The sequence below is a fragment of the Coregonus clupeaformis genome, chromosome 35, assembly GCF_020615455.1.
Source record: "Coregonus clupeaformis isolate EN_2021a chromosome 35, ASM2061545v1, whole genome shotgun sequence".
NCBI classification, from domain to species: domain Eukaryota; kingdom Metazoa; phylum Chordata; class Actinopteri; order Salmoniformes; family Salmonidae; genus Coregonus; species Coregonus clupeaformis.
Window position 1 is genome coordinate 39,681,746 of NC_059226.1, and position 21,457 is coordinate 39,703,202.

A 21,457-nucleotide genomic window follows, 5' to 3' on the forward strand; every position below is an offset into this window, starting at 1 on the left:
CCGGACGACTATGTGATCACGCTCTCCGTAGCCGATGTGAGTAAGACTTTTAAGCAGGTCAACATTCACAAGGCCGCAGGGCCAGACGGATTACCAGGACGTGTACTCCGAGCATGTGCTGACCAACTGGCAAGTGTCTTCACTGACATTTTCAACATGTCCCTGACTGAGTCTGTAATACCAACATGTTTCAAGCAGACCACCATAGTCCCCGTGCCCAAGAACTCTAAGATAACCTGCCTAAATGACTACCGACCCGTGGCACTGACGTCTGTAGCCATGAAGTGCTTTGAAAGACTGGTCATGGCTCACATCAACAGCATAATCCCAGAAACCCTAGACCCACTCCAATTTGCATACCGCCCCAACAGATCCACAGATGATGCAATCTCTATCGCACTCCACACTGCCCTTTCCCACCTGGACAAGAGGAACACCTACGTGAGAATGCTATTCATTGACTACAGCTCAGCATTCAACACCATAGTGCCCTCAAAGCTCATCACTAAGCTAAGGATCCTGGGACTAAACACCTCCCTCTGCAACTGGATCCTGGACTTCCTGACGGGCCGCCCCCAGGTGGTAAGGGTAGGTAACAACACATCTGCCACACTGATCCTCAACACGGGGGGCCCCTCAGGGTGCGTGCTCAGTCCCCTCCTGTACTCTCTGTTCACCCATGACTGCATGGCCAGGCACGACTCCAACACCATCATTAAGTTTGCCGACGACACAACAGTGGTAGGCCTGATCACCGACAACGATGAGACAGCCTATAGGGAGGAGGTCAGAGATCTGGCCGTGTGGTGCCAGGACAACAACCTCTCCCTCAACGTGACCAAGACAAAGGAGATGATTGTGGACTACAGGAAAAAAAAGAGGACTGAGCACGCCCCCATTCTCATCGACGGGGCTGTAGTGGAACAGGTTGAGAGCTTCAAGTTCCTTGGTGTCCACATCACCAACGAACTATCATGGTCCAAACACACCAAGACAGTCGTGAAGAGGGCACGACAAAGCCTATTCCCCCTCAGGAGACTAAAAAGATTTGGCATGGGTCCTCAGATCCTCAAAAAATTCTACAGCTGCACCATCGAGAGCATCCTGACTGGTTGCATCACCGCCTGGTATGGCAACTGCTTGGCCTCTGACCGCAAGGCACTACAGAGGGTAGTGCGTACGGCCCAGTACATCACAGGGGCAAAGCTCCCTGCCATCCAGGACCTCTATACCAGGCGGTGTCAGAGGAAGGCCCTCAAAATTGTCAAAGACTCCAGTCACCCTAGTCATAGACTGTTCTCTCTGCTACCGCACGGCAAGCGGTACCGGAGTGCCAAGTCTAGGTCCAAAAGACTTCTCAACAGCTTCTACCCCCAAGCCATAAGACTCCTGAACAGCTAATCATGGCTACCCGGACTATTTGCACTGCCCCCCACCCCATACTTTTTACGCTGCTGCTACTCTGTTAAGTATTTATGCATAGTCACTTTAACTCTACCCACATGTACATATTACCTCAACTACCTCAACTAGCCGGTGCCCCCGCACATTGACTATGCAACGGTACCCCCCTGTATATATAGCCTCCCTACTGTCACTTTATTCTATTGTATATATAGCCTCCCTACTGTCACTTTATTTTTACTTCTGCTCTTTTTTTCTCAACACTTTTTTGTTGTTGTTTTATTCTTACTTTTTTGTTTAAAATAAATGCACTGTTGGTTAAGGGCTTTAAGTAAGCATTTCACTGTAATGTCTGCACCTGTTGTATTCGGCGCATGTGACCAATAAAATTTGATTTGATTTGATTTGATTTGATTCAAATATCTCTCTATTCCAACTCTCTGTTCGGTCCTCAGTACAGAAGATGACTGTTGGTTCCTTCTACTAGTAACTTAATGACATAGAAGATATAGATGTTGGGGAAGGTGTTGTAATGGAGCTAGTGGAGCCAATGAATGTCACCTCTGTGTCTCTCTCTGTCTGTCTCTCTCTCTGTCTGTCTCTCTCTTGTCGGAGTGCATGCTGGGAGTGAGTCGTGAATCAGGAGTGATTGTGAGAGCGACTGGAATTATCTTTACTCTATTGGGTTTCGGTATATATATATATATTGATTAGTTTAGTTGTTTTAAGGTTATCTTATCTCACTATCACTAAGCACGTATAGGGGTGGTGGGATCGTTGAGGTTATTTTTCTCGAGGGCACAATCAGCGGGTGGGGCTGGTTGGAATGGCCAAACGCGGAGGTTTGGAGTAAAGATTCCTGCTGCGGCAGGGTGTTCAGTGGAAGAATGTAGCTTAGCAGTGGGTGCTATCATTGGGTATGATAGCATAAAATCATCTTCAAGGATGAATAGCGCTGTAGTGATATTCTTAGATTCCATTGAAAAGGTGAATACGATAGTTGAGAGTGGTGTTGTGTGCAGGAGACACAGACGTCGGTATTTCCTTTTATGAATCCGGCGAAGAAAGTTATACTTTCTAACGTGCCACCATTTGTTAGAGATGAAGTGTTGGAGCGAGAGTTATCTCGTCATGGTCAACTTGTATCTACAATAAAGGAGGTTATTTTTGGATGCAAATCTCCTTTGCTGAAACATGTCGTGTCTCATAGGAGACAAGTGCATATGATTTTAAAGAAGGACACTGACAAACTGAATTTAGCATTCAGTTTTAAGATTGATGGATTTGAATATGTCTTCTACGCTTCTACTGAATCAATCAAATGCTTTGGCTGTGGAAGAGAGGGGCATTTGGTACATTATTGTCCCGAGAACGAGTGCGCAGAGCCCGGCAGAGATTGATCAATCAGTTGAGGATAAACAGGTTGTAGAGATGGTGGAGTTTTCTCCTGGGGAGGATAGCGGGAGTGAGTCATCTGACGCGTCACAACACAATAGTGAGATAAATGTGGTGGAAGGGAGGTATAGGATTGAGAAGGTACATACATTTCTGAATTTGACAAAAGGGAAGAAATATATGCAGGATTATAATGTAACAGATTTTTTTCCTGAAGGTGAATTGTTTATTGAATCAGCAAAGTTTCTGATGTAAAAAATAACAGGGAGGTTTGACAAGCCCTGAAATTGCAAGACTCAAGAAAGTGGTCACGAGAGTCATAAGTGATGTAAATTCTAAAGGAAATAAAAGAGTTCAGTCGCAGCCTTAACTCTGTAAAGAGATGTGGTTTCTGTGTCTTCCTCTGTATTTTTTTTCATCCATGAGCAGTTTTAAGATTCTTCTTTAAATGTAAATGGGGCGAGAGACGTTAAAAAAAGGGGGGCATGGTGTGTAGTCATAAAAACTCAAAAAGTGGGGGTGTGGCCATCTTGTTCTCAAAAGGGTTTTTGCCTTTGTCATATGAGGTTGAAGAGGTAGTTGAGGGGAGGTTATTAAAAGTTAAAGCGAGGTATGAAAACATCACTATGTGTCTGATAAATGTATATGCCCCAGTGGTGGCAGTTGAGAGGGTATGTTTTTTAGAGACATTATCAAATACCATTGAGAAATGTAATACTGAAGATTATTTATTTATTGCTGGGGATTTTAACTGCACAGTCAGTGATTTAGATAGAAATCACAAAGAACCTCATATATCCTCAAGGACTTTTTTAAAACGCCTCATTGTAACACTGTGTGATATTTGGCGGAGTCAACATGGAGGCACGAGACAGTACACCTGGGCCATGTGAGAGAGAACACCATCTCTATGGCCAGGTTAGATAGGTTTTATTTTTTTGAGCATCAATCTCAGGTCTGTAAATTAAGTGTGATAACCCCAGTGGGATTTTCTGATCATTGTTTAATAACAGAGGTGGTGTTCATTAACGCTGTAAAACCCAAAAGCGCATACTGGCTTTTTAATATAACTTTATTGAGTGATGCTCACTTCAGGAAATGTTTTAGTTTTTTTTAGGAGAGGTGGAGGTCTCAAAAGGCCAGTTTTGTATCCCTTCAACAGTGGTGGGATATAGGGAAAATCCAGATTCAACAATTCTGTAATCAATACACGATGAATGTCACCAAAGACATCACCAGATCAATAAAAGCCCTAGAGTCTGAAATAGTGGAACTCCTGACGTTGGTTGAGACCACAGGAGATCGAGGCCATTCTCAGGCCCTCAAGAGGAAAAAACCTGCATTGTCAGACCTGTTGGGTATCAGAGCACAGGGGGCATTAGTGAGAAGTAAGTTTCAGGGAATCTCTGAAATGGATGCCTCATCCACATTTTTCTTTGGTTTAGAGAAAAATAATGGACAAAGAAGAATTATTCATTGCCTCAAATCAGCTGTTGGACAGGAGCTCACTAGCACTAGTGAAATTAGAAATAGGGCAGTAGAGTTATATGCTGAGCTCTACAAGTGTGAGTACAAAGAGGATAAAACAGTGACACAGCAGCTCCTTGATGGGCTCCCACAGGTGGCTGGAGAAGCTCAGGTTGAGCTAGAGCAACCATTGTCTTTGCAGGAGCTCTACACTGCATTAAAAGGCATGGAAAATGGAAGGGCACCAGGCATTGATGGGCTTCCCGTTTACTTTTTAAAGTCTTTTTGGGCTATGTTGGGAGAGGATTGGCTAGCAGTAGTTAACGATAGTTTGACCGGAGGTTTATTACCGATAAGCTGCAGAAGGGCTGTCCTCACCCTACTGCCAAAAAAGGGTGACCATAGGTAGGTGAAGAACTGGAGGCCAGTTGCTTTATTGTGCACTGATTATAAGATCCTGTCAAAGGCTTTGTCCAACAGGCTGAGGGAGGTGATGGGGCAAATCATACATCCGGACCAGTCCTACTGTGTTCCCGGCAGGCAGATAGGGGATAACATTTCTCTGATACAGGATTTTTTGGACGTCTCTAGGGCTATTGGGTTGGATGCTGGTCTAATTTAAATGTATCAGGAAAAGGCATTTGACCGAGTTGAACATCAATACTTATGGCACATTTTTGAGGCGTTTGGTTTCAGCTCTGGTTTTATTGCCATGATAAGGGTGATATATGGTGACATTGAAAGTGTATTGAAAGTTAACGGTGGCTTGAGTGCTCCTTTTAAAGTGTAGAGGTATTAGGCAGGGATGTTCTTTGTCAGGAATGTTATATGCCATTGCTATAGAGCCACTACTAAATAGCATTAGAAGTCGCATTGAAGGGGTGTATCTTTCAGAGGATATTCCTCCTATTCGTCTCTCAGCCTATGCTGATGATGTAGTTATTTTAGTGACAAATCAAGCAGAGGTGGATAGTTTGAGTCAAATGGTTGATCGTTTTAGGGGAATATCCTCTGCAAAGGTAAATTGGGAAAAAAGTTGTGCTTTACAGATTGGAGAATGAGGGATCATGGCTTTGCTAGGGGGGCTGGAATGGTGTAAGGGAGGTTTTAAGTATCTTGGAGTGTACCTAGGAGATGAGGGGACAATTGAAAAAAATTGGATTGGGGTGATTGAAATGGTGGAAGGGAGGATGAGGAGATGGCATTGGTCGTTATCTCGTATGTCATATAGGGGGCGCACTATTATAGTTAACAATGTGGTTACCTCTGCACTGTGGCATCGGTTGTCAGTTTTAGAGCCACCATCTGGCCTTCTGGCTAAGACACAAGCGATTATTGTAGATTTATTTTAGGATAAATATCATTGGGTTCCACAATGTGTTTTGTATTTGTCAAAAGAGGAGGGGGGACAGGGTCTTGTACATCTTGCTAGTAGAGCTGCTGCTTTCCGGTTTCAGTTTATTCAAAAGTTGCTTTATGGACCGGAAAATGTGGTTTGTAGAGGGGTGGCAGGTCTTGTATTACAGCAGGTTGGGGGATTAGGTTTAAAGAAGGCTTTATTTTTGGTTGATACAGTAGGGGAAAAAAGTATTTAGTCAGCCACCAATTGTGCAAGTTCTCCCACTTAAAAAGATGAGAGAGGCCTGTAATTTTCTTCATGGGTACACGTCAACTATGACAGACATATTGAGAATTTTTTTCTCCAGAAAATCACATTGTAGGATTTTTTATGAATTTATTTGCAAATTATGGTGGAAAATAAGTATTTGGTCACCTACAAACAAGCAAGATTTCTGGCTCTCACAGACCTGTAACTTCTTCTTTAAGAGGCTCCTCTGTCCTCCACTCGTTACCTGTATTAATGGCACCTGTTTGAACTTGTTATCAGTATAAAAGACACCTGTCCACAACCTCAAACAGTCACACTCCAAACTCCACTATGGCCAAGACCAAAGAGCTGTCAAAGGACACCAGAAACAAAATTGTAGACCTGCACCAGGCTGGGAAGACTGAATCTGCAATAGGTAAGCAGCTTGGTTTGAAGAAATCAACTGTGGGAGAAATTATTAGGAAATGGAAGACATACAAGACCACTGATAATCTCCCTCGATCTGGGGCTCCACGCAAGATCTCACCCCGTGGGGTCAAAATGATCACAAGAATGGTGAGCAAAAATCCCAGAACCACATGGGGGGACCTAGTGAATGACCTGCAGAGAGCTGGGACCAAAGTAACAAAGCCTACCATCAGTAACACACTACGCCGCCAGGGACTCAAATCCTGCAGTGCCAGACGTGTCCCCCTGCTTAAGCCAGTACATGTCCAGGCCCGTCTGAAGTTTGCTAGAGTGCATTTGGATGATCCAGAAGAGGATTGGGAGAATGTCATATGGTCAGATGAAACCAAAATAGAACTTTTTGGTAAAAACTCAACTTGTCGTGTTTGGAGGACAAAGAATGCTGAGTTGCATCCAAAGAACACCATACCTACTGTGAAGCATGGGGGTGGAAACATCATGCTTTGGGGCTGTTTTTCTGCAAAGGTACCAGGACGACTGATCCGTGTAAAGGAAAGAATGAATTGGGCCATGTATCGTGAGATTTTGAGTGAAAACCTCCTTCCATCAGCAAGGGCATTGAAGATGAAGATGAAACGTGGCTAGGTCTTTCAGCATGACAATGATCCCAAACACACCGCCCGGGCAACGAAGGAGTGGCTTCGTAAGAAGCATTTCAAGGTCCTGGAGTGGCCTAGCCAGTCTCCAGATCTCAACCCCATAGAAAATCTTTGGAGGGAGTTGAAAGTCTGTGTTGCCCAGCGACAACCCCAAAACATCACTGCTCTAGAGGAGATCTGCATGGAGGAATGGGCCAAAATACCAGCAACAGTGTGTGAAAACCTTGTGAAGACTTACAGAAAACGTTTGACCTGTGTCATTGCCAACAAAGGGTATATAACAAAGTATTGAGAAACTTTTGTTATTGACCAAATACTTATTTTCCACCATAATTTGCTAATAAATTCATTAAAAATCCTACAATGGGATTTTCTGGATTTTTTTTCCTCATTTTTTTTTCCTCATTCCTCAGGCCTCTCTCATCTTTTTAAGTGGGAGAACTTGCACAATTGGTGGCTGACTAAATACTTTTTTCCCCCACTGTAGTAGCCAGATTTCTAGGGAGGGAGTACCTCCGTTTTACAGAGGCCTTCTTAGGGTTTGGAGCATAATGAAGGTGTCCAGACGCACTTCAGCGGAGTCAGGGCATTGGCTGTTGGAGGAACCTCTGGTGTATGGGGCAAGACTGTATTGTACAACTGCAGCTGTTCCACATTTCTCCAAGATTCTGGTGAAGGGCAAAATCATCACCTTAAAACAGTTCATGGCCACGGCTGGGCCTACGTTAATGGATGGAAGACGGGTGGCTGAACAATTGGGGGTGAGTTGGGAAAGAATTGTCGGACAACTGCTGGGAAGCTGCAGGAAGGCTCTGTCAGCAGAAGAGTGGGGTATGCTTAATAGTCACAAGAAGAAGGTACAAGGTGAAAACGTCTCATTTCCAAGACTAGGGATTACACCCAATATCCCAGAGTCAGAAAGAAAGGCGTTATTACTGGATTTGAGAGGGTTGGAAGAGGTGGGTTTGGATGAGAATGGGAAATACTTATATAAGGGGTGTGTCAAGGTGTTGAATAAAGATACATTGAAAAATAGAAAAGACACTCCATGGAGGGTAAAATTGGGCATTGATGACAAGGTAAATCCAGCATGGAGAGCACTGTACAAGCCACCATTACAAAAGGGTATTGGTGACATGCAATGGAGGGTTTTGCATGGCATCATTGCAGTTAATGCTTTTGTATCTGTTATTAACTCAGATGTTGGAGATGGATGCCCTTTTTGTAATATATGAGAAACATTTTTTCACTGTTTTATGGAGTGTGAGAGGATAAAGCCTCTCTTGGAAATGCTGGAGTCTTTGTTTAAAGCTGTAGGGGAAATGTTCAATAACACTGTTTTTATTTTGGGGTTTGAATATAGTAAGCAACAGAAAATAAAATGTAAACTGTTAAATTTTATTTTGGGACAAGCTAAGATTTCAATGTTTCTGAGTAGGAAGCATAAAATAGAAACTGGATATGGGATGTGTTTTTAAAGGATTAGTGAAAGCGAGAATAAAAGTGGATTTTGAGTTCTTCTCGGCTGTAAAATATCTCCCATTGTTTGAGGAGAAGTGGGCTTACGAAGGAGCGGTTTGTTTTGTGGAGGAGGGGAAACTATTTTTTGTTGATGAAATGAGTTGAATATATATATATGCTTTTTTGTATTTTTATTTAATTTATTTTTATGTTTTAATTTTTAATTTAGGAATGACATTTGTTGTTTCATTTCTGAAAAGGCAGTGTGACATTATTTGTGTTAATACTTGAGTATAAAATCTGTCTGTCTGTCTCTCTCTCTGTCTCTCTCTTGCTCGCTCTCTCTCTCTCTCTCTCTCTCTCTCTCTCTCTCTCTCTCTCTCTCTCTCTCTCTCTCTCTCTCTCTCTCTCTCTCTCTCTCTCTCTCTCTCTCTCTCTCTCTCTCTCTCTCTCTCTCTCTCTCTCTCTCTCTGTGTCTGTGTCTTGTTAAACAGTCCTGCTGTCTGCTGCGTGTCACATGGGTTCAGGCTGTTAGTTTTTTGGGGGATGTGTGTCTCTATTTTCCCTTGACACTGAGAGGGATTGTGTGTGTGTGTGGCCGAGCTAGAGGAGAGTGATGGTGGTCTATATTTATTAACTTGTCCTACTAAATGAGGTCAGTCCCCTGGCCCTGCTGCTGAATACCTTTACACACACACACACACACACACACACACACACACAGACACACAGACAGACAGACAGACAGACACACATTCATAGGGCTCCATCATGAATCATCCAGGTCTTATTATTCCTGACCAGTCTAGGAGGCTACAGACAGCAGGAGACATATTCTGGCCAGACAGACGTGTGTGCGTGTTTCAGCCCCTCCCATGCCGTGCATTCTTCCCATGTTTTCTTCTCTCTATTGACAGTCCAGGAAGCCCCAATTCCCCAACGTCCCCTACAAAACAGAACATGAACATTCCCTTTTAATAATCTGACTATCCAGATCTGGATTAAAAACAGGGTGTAGAGAGAGAAGAGTTCGGATTACCAACTCATATATAACAGACTACTGCGGTGTTTCCTGTCCAAACAGTTGTAGCTACAGAGAGAGCATGACTGGACACCTTGTATTGTTTGGAACAATAATTCATTTTGTATCACAAGTGATGCTGTATTAGCTGAATAGTATTACATCTTGTATTGTTCTTATTTAACAGATAGAATGTTTGGGAACAGTGTTCAGAATGGAATTGGGCATGGGAATTCTGACTAGGAATATTGGAGGGGATGTTTTAAAAGGCCTTTTTGAAGGGTGCAACCCCCCCCACACACACCTAAACCCAACCCTGGGGTAACTTATCCTCCTCTACATCAGTTATGCTGGTTCCTCTGAAGTCAGGAAGAGGACATTTAGATGACAGAAGTGAGTTTACATAGGGAGGATTTAAATGTCCCTGAGTGGATATAAAACTCAGAGCATGTCTCTCTCTCGCTATCTCTCCCTCTCCCTCTCTCTCTCTCTCCCTCAGCCAGATTATTCAGGCTGCTTTGAGCTCTATCTTCAAAGAGCTCGTTTTAGTCCAACCTTGCCCTGGGAAGTTAAACCCCAGAGAAAGAGGAGAAATTGGGCGGAAAAAGGAGACGATTATGTGAAGAGTGTTAGTAGTCCGGAGGTTTCAGGGTTGGGGAGCTCAGCGAAGGCTACTTCCATTATGTGACGTCTGAATGTAGATTGTGCCCTGGTCATCATCATTTGTTTATGAAGTAGCATGTGTCTGTTTACACTCCGAGACTCCCAATTATTGATAATGGATTTAAAGCTTAGAATCTCTTGTTACTCCTTTCTATGTTTAGCTTTATGTAATAATAATTTCTCTCTCTCTCGCTCTCTCTTTCTGGCTTGCGCTCTTTCTCTCTCTCGCTTGCGCTCTCTCTCTCTCTCTCTCTCTCTCTCTCTCTCTCTCTCTCTCTCTCTCTGTCTCTCTCTTTCTCTTTCTCTTTCTCTGTCTCTGTCTCTGTCTCTCTCTTTCTCTTCCAGCCACGTCCAACGGTTCAGTCGAAGGCCTGGAGAACAGAGAGGGAGGAGTCTGTAAGACCAGGGCCATGAAAGTGGTCATGAAGGTCGGACAAGGTAAACAAACAAATGCCTTCGTTGATTGATATATCTGACAACAAACAGTACACAAATGTGTTTCTCCATGTGTTGCACTCATAACTCTCCTACATGTGTACACACTAAACATTCCCCCTTCCTCAAGGTTTTATTTACAGTACTATAGACACTGACCGAGTTTAGGCCTGGCTCACACCTTCAATGCAGCACAGTTCTTCACCTCTATGCAAAACCCCAGTGCCCTAACAGTGTGTATCAGTGTGTAACCTTGAGGATAACTGTATTGGTGTACATGGTCACAGTGACTTCACTGAATCATCCATTCTGACACAGCACAGGACTTAGCATCTTAGCATGCAAATATCATCATACATTATTCATATAATCTCTCACTGGGAATATTTAAAATAGCACACACACACACACGCACATAAACACTCACACACACACACACACACACCCTCCTGCTAGTGGTTTTTCGTATCGTCTGTCTTGCGAAGGAAGGGAAATGTCAGCATATTCAGAGTAGTGGGTCCCTAGACGAGATAGAACACTTTACTGCACGTGCTCAGTCCACCAAACGCCACTTCAGATAGGATCAGCCCTGAGCGAATCAGATCGTCTGTAGCCTCTCATAGACTACAACACACTCTTATGTGGAGAGAAGGGGAGAATGTGGAGGAGGAGAGAAGCAGAGGAGGAGAGAAGCAGAGGAGGTGGAGGAGGAGAGAAGCAGAGGAGGAGAGAAGCGGAGGAGGTGGAGGAGGAGAGAAGCAGAGGAGGAGAGAAGCGGAGGAGGTGGAGGAGGACAGAAGGGGAGGAGGAGAGAAGCGGAGGTGGAGGAGGAGAGAAGCAGAGGAGGAGAGAAGCGGAGGAGGTGGAGGAGGAGAGAAGGGGAGGAGGTGGAGGAGGAGAGAAGCGGAGGAGGTGGAGGAGGAGAGAAGCGGAGGAGGTGGAGGAGGAGAAAAGCGGAGGAGGTGAAGAAGGAGAGAAGGGGAGGAGGTGGAGGAGGAGAGAAGCAGAGGAGGAGAGAAGCGGAGGAGGTGGAGGAGGAGAGAAGCGGAGGAGGTGGAGGAGGAGAGAAGCAGAGGAAGAGAGAAGCAGAGGAGGTGGAGGAGGAGAGAAGCGGAGGAGAGAAGAGGAGGAGGTGGAGGAGGAGAGAAGCAGAGGAGGAGAGAAGCAGAGGAGGTGGAGGAGGAGAGAAGCGGAGGAGGTGGAGGAGGAGAGAAGTGGAGGAGAGAATGGGAGGAGGTGGAGGAGGAGAGAAGCGAAGGATGAGAAGGGGAGGAGGGAGGAGGAGAGAAGCGGAGGAGGGGAGAAGGGGAGGAGATGGAGGAGGGGAGGAGGTGTAGGAGGAGAAAAGCGGAGGAGGTGGAGGAGGAGAGAAGGGGAGGAGATGGAGGAGGGGAGGATGTGGAGGAGGAGAAAAGCGGAGGAGGTGGAGGAGGAGAGAATGGGAGGAGGTGGAGGAGGTGGAGGAGGTGGAGGAGGAGAGAAGCAGAGGAGCAGAGAAGGGGAGGAGGTGGAGGAGGAGAGAAGGGGAGGAGGTGGAGGAGGAGAGAAGCGGAGGAGCAGAGAAGGGGAGGAGGTGGAGAAGGACAGAAGGGGAGGAGGTGGAGGAGGAGAGAAGCGGAGGAGCAGAGAAGGGGAGGAGGTGGAGGAGGAAGGAAGGGGAGGAGGTGGAGGAGGAGAGAAGGGGAGGAGGTGGAGGCGGAGAGAAGGGGAGGAGGTGGAGGAGGAGAGAAGCGGAGGAGGAGAGAAGGTGAGGAGAAGAAATCAATATAGACTAAGTAGACACCACCCAGTATGTTGAGTGGTATAAAAGCTATCCCCCCTCTTTCTGTCCTTCCTTCCCTCTCTTTCTCTCTCTGTCTCTCTCTCTCTCGCTTCTCTCTCTTTTTCTGTCTCTTTTTCTGTCTCTTTTTCTGTCTCTTTTTCTGTCTCTTTCTCTCTCTCGCTCTCTCTCTCTCTCTCTGTTTCTCTCTCTCTCTCTCCTCTCTCTCTTCTCTCTCTCTCTCTCTCTGTCTCTGCCTCTGTCTCTGTCTCTCTCTCTCTCTCTCTCTCTCTCGCTTCTCTCTCTTTTCTCTCTCTCTCTCTCTCTCTCTCTCTCTCTCTCTCTCTCTCTCTCTCTCTCTCTCTCTGTCTCTCTCTGTCTCTCTTCCTCTCTGTCTCTGTCTCTCTCTCTCTCTCTCTCTCTCTCTCTCTCTCCCCCTCTCTCTCGCTTCTCTCTCTTTTTCTGTCTCTCTCTCTCTCTCTCTCTGTCTCTCTGTCTCTGTCTCTGTCTCTCTTCCTCTCTGTCTCTGTCTCTGTCTCTCTTCCTCTCTGTCTCTCTCTCTCTCAATTTTTTTGGCATGGGAAACGTATGTTAACATTGCCAAAGCAAGTGAAGTAGAGAGTATTAACAGTAAACATTACAGTTCCAAAAGAATAAAGACATTTCAAATGTCATATTATGTATTTATCTCTGTCTCTGTCTCTGTCAGAGAGATAAACCAACTGTTCCCTCTACAACAGTTAGAGAGATAAACCAACTGTTCCCTCTACAACAGTTAGAGAGATAAACCAACTGTTCCATCTACAACAGTTAGAGAGATAAACCAACTGTTCCCTCTACAACAGTTAGAGAGATAAACCAACTGTTCCCTCTACAACAGTTAGAGAGATAAACCAACTGTTCCCTCTACAACAGTTAGAGAGATAAACCAACAGTTCCCTCTACAACAGTTAGAGAGATAAACCAACAGTTCCCTCTACAACAGTTAGAGAGATAAACCAACAGTTACCTCTACAACAGTTAGAGAGATAAACCAACAGTTCCCTCTACAACAGTTAGAGAGATAAACCAACAGTTCCCTCTACAACAGTTAGAGAGATAAACCAACTGTTCCCTCTACAACAGTTAGAGAGATAAACCAACTGTTCCCTCTACAACAGTTAGAGAGATAAACCAACTGTTCCCTCTACAACAGTTAGAGAGATAAACCAACTGTTCCCTCTACAACAGTTAGAGAGTTAAACCAACAGTTCCCTCTACAACTGTTGAATAACAATAAAAACGTAACCTTAGTGTATTATTTTCCCTAGACTGCTGAGTGGGAGTCTGCGTTCGCGCTTGTGTGTATACGTGTGTGCGTGTACGTGCGTGTGTCTCTATGTCTCACTATCATACAGAGATATTTAACATGGTGTCCTATGTTTCAGACCCCAACACTGTTCTACCAGACCCTGTATTACCAGAGGAACCAGAGAGAGAGAAGGACAACAGTCTGGGAGGAGACTCCAGTCCTAGCCCTGAGGACAACCAGCTGCCTGGAGCAGGAGAGCCAGGCAACACTGGTGAGAAAACAACCCTAACCTCTTTAGAACCTGACAGAACCCAACTGAACCCAATAGAACAAATAGAACCTAAAGAACATAGAACCCCATGAAAAGTGTGGGGGGCGGGTCATGGACAGGGAGAGAGAGAAGGGAGAGATAGAAGGAGAGAGAGAAGAGAGTAGGCGAGAGAGAAGTTTGGACAGGGAGAGAGAGAAGGGAGAGATAGAAGGAGAGAGAGAAGAGAGTAGGCGAGAGAGAAGTTTGGACAGGGAGAGAGAGAAGGAAGAAGAAGGAGAGAGAGAAGAGAGTAGGCGAGAGAGAAGTTTGGACAGGGAGAGAGAGAAGGGAGAGATAGAAGGAGAGAGAGAAGAGAGTAGGCGAGAGAGAAGTTTGGACAGGGAGAGAGAGAAGGAGAGAGAGAAGAGAGTAGGCGAGAGAGAAGTTTGGACAGGGAGAGAGAGAAGGGAGAGATAGAAGGAGAGAGAGAAGAGAGTAGGCGAGAGAGAAGTTTGGACAGGGAGAGAGAGAAGGGAGAGATAGAAGGAGAGAGAGAAGTTTGGACAGGGAGAGAGAAGTTTGGACAGGGAGAGAGAAGTTTGGACAGGGAGAGAGAAGTTTGGACAGGGAGAGAGAGAAGGGAGAGATAGAAGGAGAGAGAGAAGAGAGTAGGCGAGAGAGAAGTTTGGACAGGGAGAGAGAGAAGGGAGAGAGAAGGAGAGAGAGAAGTTTGGACAGGGAGAGAGAAGTTTGGACAGGGAGAGAGAAGTTTGGACATGGAGAGAGAAGTTTGGACAGGGAGAGAGAAGTTTGGACAGGGAGAGAGAAGTTTGGACAGGGAGAGAGAAGTTTGGACAGGGAGAGAGAAGTTTGGACAGGGAGAGAGAAGTTTGGACAGGGAGAGAGTGACAGAGAGATTTCTGGCAGCAGCTGCTGATATATATGGAAAACAGATTTGATTCTGCTCCGATTTCAGTCAGTTGAGGAGCTACTCACTTTTTTTTCCTGTAACCCTCCTTCCCTTCCCCCACCTCTCACCCTCTTCCCCATCACCCCCCCACACCCCACCCCCCACCGGCCTCTCCTGGGGATAACTGTGGCCTGGACGTTTGAAACATATTTCTGTAGTCTTGGCTATTGCCTCGTCTGTATCAGTCCTATTAATCTGAGTGATATTGGCTGTTAACCACAGATTACATTACAGGGGCATCTTGATTAAACTAATTAAATTAGATGACATCAATAGCGCTTGTCAATCACCCTAAACAAATGCGAAGAATTCATCGTTGTTCTAGGCATTCATTTCGTTAAGCTATAAAACAATAATCATATACATTTCTATAACTGAATGCACAATTGTACAAACTCACTTTTTGTTTCGTTCTGTCTCCCTCTCCCCCCTCCCTCCCTCCTCCCTCTTTCTCTCTCTCTCTCTCTTCCCCTCCCTCCTCCCTCCTTCAGACTCTATAAACCAGGACAACAGGTCAGGAGGCTCAAGCAGCAGTGACGGCATTCTGGGGTCAAAGGTCGCTGTGTTCTCAGCCATTGGAGCCGGCTGCATCATCTTCCTCCTCCTCATCCTCTTCCTCGTCATCCTGCTCATCAAGATGAGGAAGAGATCCCGGAAGCACTCTCACGCCCAGCCCCACCCCTCCGCCCTGTCACTCAGCACGCTGTCCAATCAGAACAAGCTGCCTGGCAGTGGGGGCACAGCCGGGACGGAACCCAATGACCTCATCATCCCGCTACGGACAGAGAATAACTACTGCCCTCACTACGAGAAGGTGAGCGGTGACTACGGACATCCTGTTTATATCGTACAGGAGATGCCTCCGCAGAGCCCAGCAAACATCTACTACAAAGTCTGAGAGAGGAGGAGAGGAGAGAACATTTATTACAAAGTCTGAGAGGACAGGAGCGATTGAACATCCACTACGGTGTGAGTTAAAGAAAGAAGTAGAGGAGCGATTGATTACTCTACTACTGGACTAACGTTTTATTTTAACTTGGGGACTTCGCTTTTAACAAGCCCATGTTTTTCTACCACCTACTGACCTGAGGAGAAGGACACCTGACAGTGGACCATGGACTGATCGAGAAAAACTGAACTGTCCAGAAACTGTCCAGTACATCTCGTCTTGTTGTTTGGCTCTGTAGTATGATGTTTTACTCTCTATCCTCCTGTCCTCTATCCTCCTGTCCTCTATCCTCCTGTCCTCTATCCTCCTGTACTATCCTCCTGTCCTCTATCCTCCTGTCCTCTATCCTCCTGTCCTCTATAATCCTGTCCTCTATCCTCCTGTACTATCCTCCTGTACTATCCTCCTGTCCTCTATCCTCCTGTCCTCTATCCTCCAGTCCTCTATCCTCCTGTCCTCTATTCTCCTGTCCTCTATCTCATGTCCTCTATCCTCCTGTCCTCTATCCTCCTGTACTCTATCCTCCTGTCCTCTATAATCCTGTCCTCTATCCTCCTGTACTCTATCCTCCTGTTCTCTATCCTCCTGTTCTCTATCCTCCAGTCCTCTATCCTCCTGTCCTCTATTCTCCTGTCCTCTATCTCATGTCCTCTATCCTCCTGTCCTCTATCCTCCTGTCCTCTATCCTCCTGTACTCTATCCTCCTGTCCTCTATCCTCCTGTACTCTATCCTCCTGTTCTCTATCCTCCTGTTCTCTTTCCTCCAGTCCTCTCCTCCTGTCCTCTCCTCCTGTCCTCTATCGTCCTGTCCTCTCCTCCTGTACTCTATCCTCCTGTCCTCTATCCTCCTGTCCTCTATCCTCCTGTCCTCTCCTCCTGTCCTCTATCCTCCTGTCCTCTCCTCCTGTCCTCCTCTCCTCCTGTTCTCTATCCTCCTGTCCTCTCCCCCTGTCCTCTATCCTCCTGTTCTCTCCTCCTGTCCTCTATCCTCCTGTTCTCTATCCTCCTGTCCTCTATAATCATGTCCTCTATCCTCCTGTCCTCTCCTCCTGTCCTCTATCCCCCTGTCCTCTATCCTCCTGTCCTCTCCTCCTATGCTCTCTCCTCCTGTCCTCTGTTTGTCACAGGAGGCTGGTGGGAGTAGCTATAGGAGGACAGGCTCATTGTAATGGCTGGAATGGAATAAATGGAACGGTATCAAACATATGGAAACGACATGTTTGACTCCGTTCCATTAATTCCATTCCAGCCATTAAAATGAGCTTGTCCTCCTATAGCTACTCCCACCAGCCTCCACTGATGTGTGTGTGTGTGTGTGTGTGTGTGTGTGTGTGTGTGTGTGTGTGTGTGTGTGTGTGTGTGTGTGTGTGTGTGTGTGTGTGTGTGTGTTTGTGTGTCAGGCAGACCTCTGCTGGGGATCCAGATAGCGTGTGTGTTCCTCTCTCCCCTCACACCTCTACTGTCTCTAGCCTCACACCTCTACTGTCTCTACCCTCACACCTCTACTGTCTCTACCCTCACACCTCTACTGTCTCTAGCCTCACACCTCTACTGTCTCTAGCCTCACACCTCTACTGTCTCTAGCCTCACACCTCTACTGTCTCAACCCTCACACCTCTACTGTCTCTAGCCTCACACCTCTACTGTCTCTACCCTCACACCTCTACTGTCTCTAGCCTCACACCTCTACTGTCTCTAGCCTCACACCTCTACTGTCTCTACCCTCACACCTCTACTGTCTCTAGCCTCACACCTCTACTGTCTCTACCCTCACACCTCTACTGTCTCTACCCTCACACCTCTACTGTCTCTACCCTCACACCTCTACTGTCTCTAGCCTCACACCTCTACTGTCTCTACCCTCACACCTCTACTGTCTCTACCCTCACACCTCTACTGTCTCTACCCTCACACCTCTACTGTCTCTAGCCTCACACCTCTACTGTCTCTACCCTCACACCTCTACTGTCTCTACCCTCACACCTCTACTGTCTCTGCCTCACACCTCTACTGTCTCTAGCCCTCACACCTCTACTGTCTCTAGCCTCACACCTCTACTGTCTCTAGCCTCACACCTCTACTGTCTCTACCCTCACACCTCTACTGTCTCTAGCCTCACACCTCTACTGTCTCTACCCTCACACCTCTACTGTCTCTACCCTCACACCTCTACTGTCTCTACCCTCACACCTCTACTGTCTCTACCCTCACACCTCTACTGTCTCTAGCCTCACACCTCTACTGTCTCTACCCTCACACCTCTACTGTCTCTACCCTCACACCTCTACTGTCTCTACCCTCACACCTCTACTGTCTCTAGCCTCACACCTCTACTGTCTCTACCCTCACACCTCTACTGTCTCTACCCTCACACCTCTACTGTCTCTACCCTCACACCTCTACTGTCTCTACCCTCACACCTCTACTGTCTCTACCCTCACACCTCTACTGTCTCTAGCCTCACACCTCTACTGTCTCAACCCTCACACCTCTACTGTCTCTAGCCTCACACCTCTACTGTCTCTACCCTCACACCTCTACTGTCTCTACCCTCACACCTCTACTGTCTCTACCCTCACACCTCTACTGTCTCTACCCTCACACCTCTACTGTCTGCCTTACTGTCTGTAGTATGATCCTGCATCACTCCACAGACCTGTTGTATTTTAGTAGCTTTCCCTACAAATACATGTACATGTATAGAAGCTAAGATCTCACTGTTTCCTCCACTCTTTCACCAACACCATCACCCTCTCATTTTCCCATGGATATTACCTGGGTCTGCACTGTTTATGGACAGGTCCATCGTCTGTGTGTGTGTGTGTGTGTGTGTGTGTGTCTGTGTGTGTGTGTGTGTATGTGTGTGTGTGTGTGTGTGTGTGTATATTCCACCAGCCTGATAGGATCTTAGCCATGCTCCAGGTATTTATGACCTCTTTTTAGTGCTGTGTGTGTTTGAGACTGTCTTTTGAGGTGTGGGGGGCGGAGGTTTGTTAAAAGAGATAGTCATGTGACTAACGGAAGAGAAGTCAGTAGGATGGAACTAAAGTAGAAAGATGAGTGGGGACCACATTGTTGGATGGAACTGAAGTAGAAAGATGAGACGGGACCACATTGTTGGATGGATGCTCCAGGCCTGTTGAGTGTTGGTCAGTGTGTGTTGCTCCAGGCCTGTTGAGTGTTGGTCAGTGTGTGATGCTCCAGGCCTGTTGAGTGTTGGTCAGTGTGTGATGCTCCAGGCCTGTTGAGTGTTGGTCAGTGTGTGATGCTCCAGGCCTGTTGAGTGTTGGTCAGTGTGTGATGCTCCAGGCCTGTTGAGTGTTGGTCAGTGTGTGATGCTCCAGGCCTGTTGAGTGTTGGTCAGTGTGTGATGCTCCAGGCCTGTTGAGTGTTGGCTCCTGTCTGTGGATGACTCAGCTGAGGCTGGAGTGATTCAGTAGCACTCACACAGCATGACTAATCAACATGCCAACACTGACACACACACGTGCACCCACACACTCACACACTCACACACACACACACACACAAGTGTGCACCCACGTACGCACTAGCCATGATGAGAATAACAGATGACAGCACAAGGATGACGGGGGAGGAGAGGACAGGAGGAAGAGAGGAGTAGAGGAGAGAGGAGAGGAGTAGAGGAGAGAGGAGAGGAGTAGAGGAGAGAGGAGAGGAGGAGGAGGAGAAGGAGGAGAGAGGAGAGGAGGAGGAGAAGAGAGGAGAGAGGAGAGGAGGAGGAGGAGGAGAGAGGAGAGGAAAGAGGAGGAGAGGAGAAGAGAGGAGGAGGAGAGGAGAGAGAGAGAGAAGGTAGAAAGAGGGAGAATTTTCCACCCGCAAGGTGTTCAGTCACTGAGGAGATTCCAGCTTCAGCTATCAGAACAGGACAGAGTCAGGATTAGGTTCAGCGCCTGTGTGTGCGGTCTGCATTGGGCGAAGTAGTCCCATAGCGTAGAGAATGCTTGTCTTGGAAATTAACAAATAGATTAATCATGGACTCTGTCTACCAAATACCAACTAGTAGTACTTCAGACAATACAATACAATACCATGAGAATAGACTGAGTTTAGACAGATAACCACGTATTGACAGATAGTGAGGAGAATCCTGAGTGTCTGTGAGTTTGCCTGAAATCCAGTCATGTTTGGAGTGGCAGGGATTCGCATGATGGCACTAACTGACTTTTAGTTACATTCTACCTCATCACAGTGTCACCACCACAAAACTATTTCTCCATTCTATTCTTCTTCATTGGTGTGATCTATTAGTGTTCTAAATGATATGGCCCAAAATGAAGCAAACATCTAAATAATGTGGGTAGTCATTTCACCCGAGCACTGCTCTCCTAAAACATTTGACTAGATTTTTGTAATGGAGATTGTTTTGTAAATAGTTGTCTTTTTAAAAAGTGTGTTTTGTATGAATCCTTGCATTTTGTCAGTTCTTTTTGAATGTATATATTCTTTTTTTTTGTAACACAAGCGATGTTCAGGTCAAAAGGGCTGGTCATCTAAAGTGTCCAGTATCGTTACGCATCAGTCCTCTCTTATTTCATTGACCAATCCCAGATCGACCCCTAGCCCTAACCCTTATACCCTACACCCTACACCCTACACACTTCCCCTAGACAGACACTCCCCACACAGATCTGAACTGAAAGGGTGTCACAGAGACAGGAAGTAGATGGAAGCATTATGGCAACAGTTTCAGCTGGCCTATCAAAACACAAGATGGTGCTACAGGGATTAACATATTGCTGTTCCAATGCTTTCAGATCTACACAACTAGTTCATACGGGCTAGGGATCTACTTGCATTTGGGATCATGTATTTAAAGCAGGTTTCAGAGTCATGTTCCTCATCAGCATTTAAACATAACTGAGAGATTCTCGCTGCACAGAAAACTACGTATCACTGACTCAGAAGAGAGACTTCAACCAACAGTCAGTGAAGTAGAGCAGAGCCCACAGCTTTGATATGGATAGTTATTAAGACAGTGAATGGCCGTGGCTATAATAATAAATGAGACAGTGAATGGATGTGGCTCAATATAAACCCAGTCACTGTCAGACACGGCACTTAGTTATTATGGAGACGATGATGTTCCACCATCTCTGTGAGTTACCTAGGTTTCCTCACTCCACCATCTCTGTGAGTTACCTAGGTTTGCTCCCTCCACCATCCCCCTCTCTCTCCCTACCTCCTCTTTCTATCTCAATAGAGTTCACATAAGACTATTGTTTTTTCACATTCAGAGTAACATTGATTTCTACTCTTGTTTAAGCCACAGTATTATGTTCAATGTGCATGTTGATAACCTGTTGACTTGGTTTCCCTCATAACTGTATGGTTATTTTTGCCAATCACTTTGCTGCATCCCAGAGTATTCCTGTTGCTACCAGCTACCATTATAAAAGTCCACCATTTTGGAAATCGCATATTGATAAATATTTTATTTCCCATGGAAAATGTTTGTGGGATTGTTGTTTTTCAATAGAATAGTCACCCCATCTCCTCTCTCACTCACTAACCCGCTCTCCCTGCCATCGCTCTACGGTCAGTGTCACACACACTCGCCCACTCGCCCTGGGGTGAGGGGTGAACAGATGGGTCTGTTCTGACACATTAGTCACATTTGAGACACACACACAACACACACACACTTTATAAATTCATATTTTTGAGGAGGGCCAGTCTGATACGCCTCTCTTAA

The 21,457-nt window shown here is 46.0% G+C and overlaps 1 protein-coding gene across 1 annotated transcript in view; it reads left to right on the plus strand.

Moving 5' to 3' along the window:
* The window catches only part of LOC121539580 (ephrin-B1), a 96,296-nt gene extending 80,229 nt beyond the window's left edge, over window positions 1–16,067 (plus strand). Inside the window, exons 3-5 of the mRNA XM_041848188.2 lie at window positions 10,433–10,525; window positions 13,709–13,843; window positions 15,284–16,067. Coding sequence (XP_041704122.2) covers window positions 10,433–10,525; window positions 13,709–13,843; window positions 15,284–15,690 — 635 coding nt within the window. The 3' untranslated portion in view covers window positions 15,691–16,067. The remainder of the gene's footprint in view (window positions 1–10,432; window positions 10,526–13,708; window positions 13,844–15,283) is intronic.
* Window positions 16,068–21,457: the final 5,390 nt, after the last annotated feature.